Source organism: Manacus candei, unplaced genomic scaffold, assembly GCF_025592945.1.
Source record: "Manacus candei isolate 608988 ecotype Guabito, Panama unplaced genomic scaffold, ASM2559294v1 h1tg000019l, whole genome shotgun sequence".
Taxonomy (NCBI): Eukaryota; Metazoa; Chordata; class Aves; order Passeriformes; family Pipridae; genus Manacus; species Manacus candei.
In genome coordinates, this window is record NW_026138067.1 from 750,437 (window position 1) to 764,312 (window position 13,876).

General features: G+C 35.7%; 1 protein-coding gene across 3 annotated transcripts in view; it reads left to right on the forward strand.

Annotated features, from left to right (window-relative positions):
- Nucleotides 1–13,876, forward strand: part of SLC26A7 (solute carrier family 26 member 7) — a 78,893-nt gene that overhangs the window by 38,969 nt on the left and 26,048 nt on the right. For all 3 annotated transcript variants that reach the window (XM_051785365.1, XM_051785363.1, XM_051785364.1), the window contains exons 6-10: nt 4,490–4,642; nt 6,053–6,135; nt 7,649–7,796; nt 9,860–9,973; nt 12,575–12,652. In XM_051785365.1, the coding sequence (XP_051641325.1) occupies nt 4,490–4,642; nt 6,053–6,135; nt 7,649–7,796; nt 9,860–9,973; nt 12,575–12,652 (576 nt within the window). The remainder of the gene's footprint in view (nt 1–4,489; nt 4,643–6,052; nt 6,136–7,648; nt 7,797–9,859; nt 9,974–12,574; nt 12,653–13,876) is intronic.

Genomic DNA, 13,876 nt, shown 5'->3' on the forward strand with positions numbered 1-13,876 from the left:
AAGGCAGTGAAATGGATTCTTTATAGCAAGTGAGATCATAATTGAATGAACTTTGGATGTGGAGAACAAATTTAGTAGGCTGGCCTTGAACCTATGGTTTTTTTGTTTTTTACGCATGGTTTACATAATTTCATTTTCTGTGTACATGGTTTGTAACACTGCAGTTAAGATGCACAGTGCAGCATCAGTTGATACTTTGCAACGGAAAAGGCAAGGTGAAGGTGAAGAAGAAAAATGATGAGGGAATACTACGAGATCTAATTTTACAATGGACAAGAAAAGCGTCATCAAGTTTTACTTAGCATCTGAAAACAGAAGAAAGTATCTGTGTTTGCCCTTTATTTATGTATAGATATATTTATCTTTCCACATGTTTCTGAGAAAATACAGCACTGCAAAATGAACTGCAAGTAAGAAACTTGATTTGCAAAACAGGGTTTTTTGTGGCTGTGTTGCAAGTTTGTTGTCCTTGTGTGGTTTTGTGCAATTATCTGAAAAAAACCCTTCATGTTCCCACTATCAGCTCTTTTTTTTCTCCTTTTTTTCCCAATTTGTTCCCTATACAATTCACAGTAGTTGCCTGTACATTTTCCCTCCAGTGTGATGTATTTGTCTAACAAACTTTGGAATTAAGTATTTTTGAAAATGCAATGAGGTTTTCCACTCTTAAAATGTATTAAGTATTTTAAATAACAAGTTCCTTTAATTCATTTGTTTGCTTCAGCCTCTATACTCATTTTACAGCTAATCTTTTGGGGTTTCATATATGCATTAAAAAAATCCCTCAGAGCATTTCATTAATACATCAGAATACACATCCTTTCTAGAATATAAACCATTATAATGTTCAATATTACCCTATGAAAGTACATGAAAATACAGGGACATTCAGTATCTGTATACATATGTGCAAAGCTAAAATACTGCTTTTTTCACTTAGGTGAAAATTTGCATTGATTACCAAAAAGTTCCTTGATTCCTCTTCATATTGTCAGATAGGTTCCATTAAGAATCTTTACACAAAAGTAGCTACAAAATTAAAACTACAGGAGGCAAACAGCTCAATTAATTTATTATTACTGATTTTAAAACCTTTTTTAAATTATATAGTGACAAATATTGCTTTTTACACTGCAATATAAAGCTAAATTCTGCTGCATAATTTCTAAATTATTTCAGTAAGTGCGTCCTCAAAATATGTGAAATACTGAATTTATAATGATGTTTGTGATTAAAACATTTGTAAATATCTCTTTGAATCAGATGCTGGTGCTTTAGGTACTTACATTTAGGATATACAGTTTTACTTTGGATGAGTACAGTAACTGAGTGGACAGAATACCATGTAGAATGTATAGTATAAAGAGATGGCTATAGTATGTTAATTACATTCATGTTAAGGGCCATATACTCTTTCTTTCTTGTGAAAGGTCTTCACTGGTCATATCATGAATTGATTGCTTTTAGGTTTTCAGAAAATGGTTATCCAGGAACAGACTAGTCAGTAGAAGCTCTTTAGTCTTATATATTTATGTATTACTGCCAGAATCGTTTCAGTGTATTACAGACACTTTGGGGCTGTTGGGGCTACTGAATTCATATGGGCTATGAAATGTTGGTAGTTCCATTCTTTTTCATTTATTGGCTGATGTAGACTACATCCTGAAGAGTATGATTTGAAGAGAAACACAGAAGAATATTCTAGGCAGTTCACATAATGTTTTTGTTGCAAAATCTGAAAAAGCTATGCCAAAGATTTACAATATTTGGCTATGTATTTTTAAAATGAAATGGAAGTGTCTTTTTAGTAAATTTAAAAGAACAACAGAAATTCTTAGAACTTATATATACTTCTCTGTAAGCCTTCATTAAAAATGTATTTATTCAGTCAATCTTACGACTAACTTTGTCTAGGAAAATTAGATTTAATGCCATGACCACAGATAGCTAATGCTGATACTTTCATAGACATCACTCATTTCATAACGAGCCCACATCTCTTTGATTTTGGAATCAACTCATTTCTTCCCTTTTCTTGAACCACCTTAGATCTAGGTGACTCTGGTGAATTTGTGGGCACAGTTTTCCAGCCTCCTTTTGTCTTAATTAATCATAGCTTCTGACTGGGCACTGAGCCAAGTCATGTGCTCTCTTGAAAATGCATTCTTGGAAAATTATGGGTACAGAGACTAGTACCAAGACACTCAAGACACAATCCACATATCATCTGAATACAGTGGAGCACCATGTGGTTAAAAACTGGTTTAATTGCCATTCTTCAGATTTAAGACATATATAGATGTCACTTAACAAGTTGATTTTAAAATATTTTCTTGGTTTCTGAGAAATGTTTGTGCTGTGTTATACTGTGCATCCTTAATTGAAAGTCCAAGGGCTAAATTTCAAAGAACTGGACTACTTATTCCTCTTTATGAGTAAAATTACATTCCTGTAAGCATTTTTAGGTTGATTTTTTTCCCCTTTCTAGATTATGAAAATATTCTCAGAAATTATGAGCAAGGAAAAATCAGGAAGTTATTGTAACTTACTCATTCTTCAAAATGGGCATCACCACTTCAAGGAGTGACAGAATCAGAAAAATAGAACAAAGCTTATCATCATATTGACCACCTTTCTGCTAGAAAAGGGTTCTTTCCTAAGATAATTTTTCTAGTACGTTTTCCTGCCCAACATAAATATATGTATTTAAGCTGCACACTGTCAAATCTTGTTAGCATTATACATGTATTTGAGAATATGTTCTTTGGGGCAGAAAATTATTAATCTTTATTTTGATAAAACTGCAAGTGTCACTTTTCATTTATTTTAGCGGTCTTCTTAGTCATAGCCAGAGAAAGCACTTTTTTTAAAATATTATTATTTCAAATCTCAGTTCCTTGCTTTTATTACCCTTAATGTTGTGGTTTAAAAAGAAGTTACTTGTGAAGATGCCTAAATCTATATCCTAGATCTTAACTTCTGTTCTGTCTACAGTTTACAATTCAGAATACACAATAGTTCCCAGCATACAAATGCAAAATTCAAGGGACTGAGCCTGCCTTGTTTTCTTTCCTTTACAGTTTTAGTAAGCATGAGGATTGTATCCATTTTTATGGCTCATTGTTCCTCTGGGCAACAGACAATTGCTTTTGTTCATGAGGCCTGAACATAAGTTGTAATGAGGATCTCATTATTTCTTTATTTATCCGGATAGAAGTTCCCTCTCACTTTCTCAACCCCTTCTAACCATTTCAGCAAACTTCTAATTTTTTTCATTACTTTCTGTTAATCTGTTTTCATATTGATTTATGCCGCATTTCCTGAGCCCACAAATTCAGAGTAAAGCCAAAATGACAGTTCACTGTGTCATCTATGCTGGTATGAAGGCAACTGCAATCTTCTGAGTCTGTTGCCTACAACATCGTATTCATCATCAGAGACTCCTGTTGCTCATCACCATTAGTCATTCTATTACGGTTCCATATTTCTATTCCCCACATTCCTTACATTCAGCGCCATATTTCCTTTCTTCATCACAGATCCAACTATATTTTTCTAACCTGTTTTACAGTATGTTGCAGCACACCTTAACCTCTGAAAAGCTGAAGGCCTCCCATTCACAGCTCCATAGCTCTGCCCCAGTCTCATCTTCCTCTTTTAACTCCGTGGTCAGCAGAAAAGGAAACAAACAGGGCTTAGTAGATAACAGTAGTTAATTAAATAACCAATAACATGTACACAAGCTTGGTAACTAATTAGTGTGTGGAGTCTCTAGACCTGACCAAAGCATGTATGGAGCACTGTTTCTGTAAGGGGAAAGAACAACCAGTAGGGAAACTGAATATGCCCTGCTGAAGTTGTACAGTTACTCTGGAAAAATATTTGGGTGGACCTCCTCGCAGACTACCAAGGGTGTCCTGAAGAGGATGCTCATTTTGGAAGATTCCTGTTGCATCTCATCCCATCCAGCCATTACTGCATTTTATTTCCCCTTTTCTTTCTTCCTCTTTCTCCTTGTCTTTTCCCCTTCTTTCTGTCTTTTAACATTTTTCCTCAGAAATAACTTTTATCACTAGAGTTGGTGGATGTTATATGCTATGGACACTACAAATAAATCTTTGTGCATGAAGCTTTTCTCTACACTCATTTATGTTGCTGATTTTAATGAGACTGAATAAGAAAAGGAAACATATCACATTTATTGGAAATTTGTTGCTTGCTTCTACCAATAGAAGTTTGTATATTAATATATACAAATATTCACTGCAATTTTTTTGAGTTTTAAAAAGTCCATAGTAATAGTAAATTGGTGATTTTCTTCCTTGTAAAATCTAAAGTATAGGCCAGTTTGTCCAATAACTCAGCTTCTGCAGTGTTGATTCAGCTCTCACTGATTATTTAAGATGTCTGAAGTTGTGTAGAAGATGCTGTAGCACGTGATCCAGAATACACTTTTTGACCTGTAATTGTTATTTGCTGCTCGCTGTAGATTTATGCCTACGTATTTGAGAATATCAGATCAGTTCAGCTGGAGGCTTTACTTCTCTCCTTGCTGAGCATTGTGGTGCTTGTTCTTGTTAAAGAACTGAATGAGAAATTTCAGAGGGACATTAAAGTTGTTCTTCCCATCGATCTACTTCTGGTGAGTACAAAAATTATATATCAGGCTTTTTCTTAGAAAGCTTTAAGTGGCTCAACTAATCTACTAAAGTTTACTGTGCTGTCCATAGTTACCTGCACCCACACCTGCCACTTATTAAATGAACAGCTATGTATGTTAATTGTAAGAACAAGAAACAGTTTGGCTAAATAATTAAGAAAGAAGTGACATATGCTCCCAATTTGTATAATATTTTTCATATGTTTACTACTTTTTACATAGTTGCAAGAACACAAAACCTAGTATGTTAAAGTGTAAGAAGTTTGAAATAGAAAATGAAAAGTAACCAGCACACGGTAACTCCAGGCAAGTTTTGTGCTGAATAGTTGTGGCTTAAATATTGCTTGTTATTTATTTGTAACAAAGTTAAATATCTATGCTGTTGCTTTATATAATTTTACTATTTATTTTAACAGTTTTCCTTTAACATGGCAGAGACTAAATTGAAATTAACTATTGGATTATAAACCTCTGCTTTAAGGATTAAGCTGTAGTCATAAAATCAGCACCAGGGAAGAAGGTTTCTGGTTTTCTCTAAGCCTCTAAAACAAAATACAAAATATGAAGGACAGGTGCTTTTCGTGGTGGATTGTCACAATTAATCTTCTTTTGCTGGAAAAAGTTATTTACAAAAGAATAATTTTTATTGGGCAAAATGCTGGAAAAGGAGGTAGTGTGGTTCTCCTCCATGCTTTAAGATCTGTTCCTATGTTACCTTTTTTAAAATACTGGGTAAAATGTACCAGTAAACTAAGGATTGTGGACTGGAACCCATGCCTGTTCTACTGGGATTTGTGTGTTCATCTCACAAAAAGTATGGGAAATGATTTTGAACCTCTTTGGGGTCAAACTTTCTACTCCTCAGCAAGATTCATACCTGCTGGAACATAAAAATAAGAAGCAGACATATATTCTGCTGTCTTTTGTGCTGAAGTCAACAATGCCAATCTGGATTAGACGTGCTCAGAGAACATCTGCTGGATCAGACTGTACAGGGACACCTAAATTACGCACTTCTTTAAGCTTCTCACATGAATGGCAGTGGTTTGGGGTGCAGGCTGAATAGAGGGAGTTTGGACACTGATTGGCAAGGTTCCTGAGGCTCTACAGAGGCTCATACAAATCTCTTTCATTACCACAGAATGTACAAACTGCACAATAGTCCTTCTCCAGCCATCTTTTCTAAATTCATTATTGTGTCCAAATATCAGATTCTTTTGACTCTCTTCCATATTTGCAAAAATTTCATAATAACACTTTGCTGTCTTACTAGATTGATCTAAGGATAAATGTATGAACAGTTTTATGTGCTTAGGTGTGTCAATAATAGGGACCATGTCAGAAGCTAAAACTTGTAGAAATATAACGTCTTTTTCTATGTTGAATCAATAGATAATTGCTACATCCATTGCTTGCTACTATGCTGATATGGAATACATCTATGGCCTAGAAGTTGTGGGACATATTCCTAAAGGGTAATGTGCTTTTTATTTGTTCGTGGCTTTTAAATATATTTATTTCTGAGAACAGTCTCTGAAGAGGTCAAAGTAGTTTTCCAAAATAAGAAGAGGCAAAAATCTATTATGTTCATTTCCCGTCTCCTCAAATACTCTCTCACAATTCAACCCCACGTTAACAAGTTTTATCTGTATAGACACCATTGCAAAAATGTATTCTTGTACATTTTCATAGCTTTTCATGACTTTATGGAATAAAAAGTAGGCACTAAATACTTGATATATGAGAGAAGGGCAGAACACTCTCTACAAGATTATTGCAACCTGCTTTTTGAGAGTTGCCTTGGGCTATTGTAGCAGAAAGGACTTGCAATAAGATTTATCAATTACTACACTTCATTCTTCATATAGTAATTTTAGACAATGCAGTTTCTGAGGAAATGCGAAGGATTTAATTATGTTTAATCTAAAAAAGAGCATTTTTACTACAGTTAGTGATACACTTTTCTCCATGACCTTGAAAGAAGGCAAAAAAAAAAATCAGTATAAGTAGCTGGAAAGAGAAATGAGATTAGTTTTCAGACAAAATGTTCAAACTCTACAGGTTGTTATGGAAGAGCACAGCTGTTGTGTAACCTCCTGTTTGGATATTGCAGGATTTCCCTAAATATCACAAAGTACAAGTTCAAGATATCGTAAGTGCCTGTGTGGTAGTTTGCACTGATAGAAATAAAACAAGGGACATTTCTGAGAACAAAAATTGGTTTTAAGTATTTAGGGCATGCTATGAATCTGAGATTAAAACAGGGCAAAGTGTGCCCTTTCAATGTGTAATGAACAGGTAAATTGTATTTTTGCGGCTTTAATCAGGAATTTATTTTCTATCTAACTTCACGCGAGTAGTGCTGAAAAACAGAAGCAGAGCCTGAATCATTCCTGTGTATTTTTAGTCATTTACCTGAAATATCTAACTGCCTTGCCAATGAAGAGCATCAGAAACCTTAAGAGCACAATTTGTTTCTCAGGTGGTATGATTTGTGCTCTGGAGAGACCAAAGTCTTTTTGTGGGGTACAATTTAGGGTGATTTGTTGTTTTGTAGCAGTCCCCATTAGAAGGTCTCCATTAGATGAAATAAATGTCCATACTGTCCATTACCTACAGGATATGAAATTGTTTAAAAGGTTTAAATTAAACTTTACAGGAAAGCCAACTATTGAAAAAAAATAAAATAGGGTCTCTTCTACTGAACATTAAAAAATTAGTGAATGGTTGCTGATTTTATCTCTCAGTGAGGCAATTAAATTGAATACTCCATCTGAAGCTGTTTTATCTTCTTCTACAAATTCTCTTCTGCAGTTCCCGACAGATTGAGATCTTATTAATCTAAAATATTGAAGAGTGTCACCTTACAAGTAGCAGAAAAATTAGCCATGCATGCAGAGATCGTTTTCCTTGTATTTCCATTAATTGCAGGTTTATAGAGACTATGTATCAAGTTTTGAAAAAATTCTTGTCTTTATTTTTTTATAGGTTGCCATCACCGAAAATGCCACCCATGAATGTCCTGCCTGAAGTAGTCACTGAAGCTTTTGGAGTAGCACTGGTTGGTTATGTGGCCTCACTAGCTCTTGCTCAAGGCTCCGCTAAAAAGTTTAAATACACTGTGGATGACAACCAGGTAAAGCTCTTTCTCCTTCCTGTCACTAAGCCTTGACATCACTTCGTCATTTTGGAAAAGTATTATAGATGAATGTCCAGTAGGAAAGGGTATGTTCCCTATGGCATCTGACACCTTCTAGTGATTACAGAAACACCCAAATCTTGTTCAGATCATCTCTGCAGAACACCCTTGCTGGTTGAGGCCTTCTTTTAGGGAAGCACATCCTTCAAGATAGTCTTGTAAGACTACATTTGGTGCAGCATTTGGACAACAAAGAATTTTTCACTGCTCTAAGGTGAGACAGCTTTTCCTCTGGCATGTGAGCTCTTAAAGACAAATTATGATGTTAAATCAGCCACTGATTAATGAAACAAAGCAACTCTAAAACAAAACCAGGTACTTATAAGCCCCAGGACACATCTGATGTTATAAAAGGAAGTTATTTTATGCGAAGTAGAAGTCTCATCTGAAATAAAGGTTTATTTGTACAAAAGAAGCAGGGTGGGTTCAGAGAGTGCTGCCAAATTTACAGCCATAGGAGCTTTCCTTTCAGATTTCCACTTTACAGAGGACATGCTTAAATAAAACTGGGCCATTATTTCTACACTACATTGCTTGTCATGGTGGGTGGGTAACTCCAAGTCAACTGGAAATCCATGGAGACAATAATTCAAGCACCGTGGTAAGAAATGCTCAATTGCAGATAACTGGCAATAGTACTGTGTGATGAAAAGGCTGCCTCCACCTTTTTGTTAAGTGATTTGGGATGAATGACGTAGAGTTGGCTTTGCAGCTGGAGGTCTATTTGAACCCCCTATTTAGACAGGTCAGTCTTGCTACATCAGTTCCTCTGCTTTACAACTCTTATGTCATTGAAAATTATAGTGGGAATGGTCCTGCCTACTCAGGTCTCTAAAATATTTTTTACTATGAATACACTGGGCCATGAATTTCTGTTGATGCTTCAGAGCCATGTTTTCTAGGGAGCAGCGGGAAAATGCTTTGAGCTTAACACAGGCCAGACTTCACAGTGACATGCTGCTTTGTTTCAAGGGCACTCAATGGAGCACAGCAACCTGTATGTCTTCCTGCAACTTTGGAAGTCTTGTAGCTTACACAGCTAATTACTGAAGCCTTGGAAACTCTGTGTATGTCTGCACTGAATAATGGAGCAAAAGAGCAAAACCTCCATGAGAAGAGAGCACTGGTGTGGCTGTACTGCATTCAGGGGCCAGGCACAGTCTCTGCATGGTGCCATGTGGGAGGGGGTGTGTGGAGCTGCCTGGGAAGCTTTTAGGAGGTACTGTGCTGTGCTGTGAAGATAAACTTATGATCAGGTGTTCTCCTGGCTGGATACAGTACCATTTGTGGCCCAAGCACTTCTGAGGTCTTTTCTTACACATTTTCCTCAGCAGACCAGTATGCTTCAAACAGTCTGGGAAGAAGACTGATGCTGGGTGGCCAAGCAGGAATGCTTCCTTAGAAAACACTGTTCAGCTTAGGCTGCATATACAAGGTGGCTTCTCCACTTTTTCTTCTATAAATCTTTGGTCAGACGTGTCTGCATTTTGACTGTGAACAAACACCAAATACATTTGTGATGAAAGACAGCATGCAAATAGTACGGCTACCACACTTCACTTTTACTAAAACATCCTCTAAAAGAAACAAAATCAGTGTCTGTCTTTATCCAGTAGAGTCATAAGCCAGAAATGATCTGGACACTCTCCAAATATAACTATCTGGGGCTCTGGCCAGTTAAAAAGCAGATGTAGATCAAGATGTAAATATTTTGGTTGAACTTTGTCTTCAAAACTTAGCAATAGTGTTATTGTGTGAACAAAATGTGCCTCCTGCTTTTGATGAATCTGGTTCAGCAGCTCATCACTCAAATTAATTCTGAGTTGTGAGAAGATATATTCTGTTGGGAAATCCTTTTTCATGAACATATGTGATTTTTTTCCTTCAAAAATATGCCCATCCTTTATCAGTTATTTACATCGGGGACTCCTTTGTTGGCAAGAGGCATTGAAATGACAGAACAATAGGAAAAAAACATCTTCTGTTTAACAACTTTGCAGGAATTTTTGGCTCATGGCCTCAGCAACGTGATTCCTTCATTTTTCTTTTGCATACCAAGTGCTGCAGCGATGGGACGGACCGCACTTTTGTACAGTACGGGCGCCAAAACACAGGTAACAGGTTAGAGTGAAGTAAGTCAGAGAATTTAAACTGTAATACTGCTCACTGGAACTTGTACTGATTTGTGCATTGTATTTCCCTATTATCCCTTCTCCTCTGTTCTGGGAATGACTCTGCTCTGTCATTTTTAACAATCTGCATGAAATTGCATCTGATCAGCAATGTCTTCCTAGGAAAGCTAATGGTTCCAACTTACTCATTTTTACCTGCTTAATTCAATATAAACTGTCAGGTCTGTGGCATCAAGGAGGTTAGGAGTTGTGTTTTCAGGCTGCAGAAAGCTATGTAAAAGCCCTTTCAATTTATGTGAATTTGTCAGCAGTGTAACAAAAGTGCCCTCCAATGGTGTTTAATGGATTTAGTAGTACAGCCTAAACTGAGGTTTTTAGGTTTAATAGCGAGCATGGTGGTGGTTCTAGGTTGATGGTTGGACTTGAAGACCCTAAAGGTCTCTTCTAACCTTAACAATTCTACAGTTCTGTTGTCATTTTATAACCGTTGCTCTTGCCTGTATAAAGGCCATTAGCTGCAAGGAAAAAGGTAATGAGGTACAACTGAAAAGGCTAAGTACAATCCATAGGTATTGTTTCTTCTTGACCATGTCCTGCAATTATTTCACATGCAGATGTCACAATACTAAGGAATTATACAGGGCTTTACTTCAAAAATCTACATGTTAATTACTTGCTAATTAGCCTACAGGGCTAACTCAAGTAATCATAATGAATAATCTAATAAATAATAATCTTGAAAAGCATTTATATGCAAATAGTTTAGCTGCCACTTGTTATTAGTTATTTCATATATTTTCATTGGATTCAATGCCGTGTCTTTTGCCCTCATCCTTATAGACATCCTCTTCTGCAAATTGTCAATGTACTGATTGTACAGTTTGCAGTTGTACTGCATCATGTTGTGCTGGCTTTTTCAAGGAAGATTTAAGGAAACCTGAAGACCTACACCTGAAAACCTATAACCTGAAGGCATATAGGGTATTTGAGCACTTTGGCTTTGGTACATGTAGGCAAAGGCCCTGATAGAAGGTTATTCAATACACGAAATGGAAAAAGAAACCACCATAGTTTGATTTCAAGGTAGGAGATGCATGGCAAAAATCTGCTTTGTTTTATACATTGGTTTCACAGTATAGCAGAGCCTGCATCTGAAAGTTAGAGTATGGCTATGAGAGTACTTCAATAAATGTAACAATCTCTCTCCTGCCTTTTTTTTTGGAAAGCAACACATCCAGTTGATCCTCCTCTTTGTGGCTGCCTAGGCAGAAAGAAGAGATGAGAAAAACATCACTTGTAAATGTTGGTCAAGTCATAGGCAAAAAGAAGAGAGAAGGGTTGCTTTGATTACATAGAGACAAATGAGTTTAGCATAGGTCATGGAAGTAATGCAAAGGGACTTTCAGAGGCCCAGAACTGCCCTTTTTTCTCAAATGGCTATGCCTGGGTTTTAGTTTTGCCATTTGTTCTTCAGTGATATCTTTTCCTGGGAGAAAACAGAAGTGAGGGACTCTATCATGGACTAGAAGTGTCCTTCAAACAGAATCAACACTTTTTTTGCTTGCTGTTTGTGAAGGCAGAAGGAGGGAAAAGTTCCTTGTGACTTCACCAGCAGATTTTCTGTCCCTTTTTCTGTAAACACTCTGTCTATCTTTCTTGATGGTATTTTTAAGTACACCATGACTTTAATTTTCTAGTGTTTTAGCAACTTGTCTGGTTTTGTTTTTAACAACTCGTCTCTTAAAATGAAACCTAATTATTTTAGTAAAGAAACATATTATCGATATAAATTTAAAGTGAGCATCTGTCTACTTATCAAAAACCTTCTGTGAATCTGAACTGTATCTTTATAAGAGCAGAAGAACTCACTCAGAGTGGAGTAGGACAGTGCAATTTTACTGTAGTTTTCAATCAGATTAATACCACAAATACTGTGAAGAAGCATATAATTATTAGACCATATATTTTTCTGGATTAATTTTACCTGCATTAATTATGATTTTTAAAATATTTTTAAAAACTGTACTCACATTTTCTAAAGTCAAGTCCACTGATATTAACATGAAATCATTAGTGGTTTTTTGACTTAACACAATACTTTTCTCTTAGTGTTAATTCCAGTAAAAGAAGTTCAATGTCTTCTGCAAAAATGACAACATACATAACTTCTGCTTAGTGCTATAACAGATCTGCTATTTAGTGCCACATAGGGTGCACGGCTATAAATATGTTACAGAATGACACTGGGTGCTAAGAAACTTCTGGGATGAGATATTGCACACACATGCTCCATTTAATAACCAAGTGTATAAGTGATGCTCTGCTCTGTGTCTGTGTGCTGGTAGCAGGGTCAAGCACAGATGTCGAGATTTCTCACTGTGTTTTCACTGTAGTTGGTTGAAGGTAATCACCAGAGATTAAAACTGAAATTATATGCATCTGCAATTCACAGATATGTTAAGAGCTAACATCTTCAGCATCTGATCCTTGACTTTATCTACAAAATTTTATAATTAATCCTTTTCACAATTTTTTTTGGTAGTTGTTAGACTGATGATCTTCATTTCTTGTTTATTGTTTTAGATGGCTTGCCTTATCTCTTCTGTACTAATTCTTGTGGTGATCTATGCAATTGGACCTCTGCTGTACTGGCTTCCTATGGTACGGTACTTATCTTTTTTAAAGATTAAGATGTTAAACACTTTCTAATGAAAATTTTTTTCAGGGAAAGGCAGTGCTACCTCTAAAACAGCTCTATTTAATGCCATTGGGGGAAAGGATAGTAAGGGCACAGTAAGTCTCCAAATCATAAAATACAGACGTGACAACATAAGACATAATAGATTTTACACATATATAGTTGCATATATAGGCTATCACATAAGTAAATAAAAAAAAGTGCATTTCTCTTCTACTTACTTTTGGCCTGTAATTTATGAAAAACATACAGCCAAGTTGCTGTGGATTTGTAAATTGACAAAATGTGCTAGAAATTAATAAAGATTTTTAATATTTCTCCAGGTATGCATATGATACATGACTTTGCTCTTCAAATAAATTTGACACAAATTATTTTAGATAGTGATCTAAGCTTAATTATAGAAAGATTGTGAAGTATTCTTATATCTCTGTCATGGGATACATCTTCTATGTTAAGACTATAAAACAGTGTGGCATCTTTTCACATAAGCTATATTTGTCTTTTGGTATTACAAATTAATGGTTAATTTTAACTAGAGGCATGTCAAAGCTGCAAAATACAGCTCCAAAACTGTCCACAATTTTGCCATGTTTCTACATGAAGTTTTAGCTCAACTATGTTTTAAATTTACTTTATGCTATTGTTTACATGGTGTCATGAAAGTTCTCACTTTTCAAACAGATCCTTTTATAGCTTATTTTAAGCATGCAAAGTAAGGACACTTGAAGAGGGATGTACAGTATGTCCTTTTTTTACTTTCTTACTTTTTTTCTTTTTTACTTTCCTACTTTCCTACTTTAATTTTTTAAAATGGATTATATGTAAATTTTGACTGGTTTCCTGTAGGCATTTTTTCCCATATTTAAAATATACTTTTTGATTGTTGCTTTCTTGATATTTTATTTCTCTTCTAATATGTTTTTTCAGCCCTCCTCACCTACCCACTGCAAGTTCATTGGTTTGTACTCCATTCTTTTTGGTTATAGATCATCCATCATCCATATCCTCCTCTTTTTTGATTCAGAGAACAACAAATTATTTTGTTTGCTTCAAAATTGATGGGCTTTTGCCCTAGAGGCCTTCGCTAGGGGAAGGAGAGGAAGTGAAGAAGAGGAATTAAAATTCTTCACTGTGTAGAAGTAGAATGTTGATTTGCTTGTGAGTACTTCAGACTATGGGAGAAT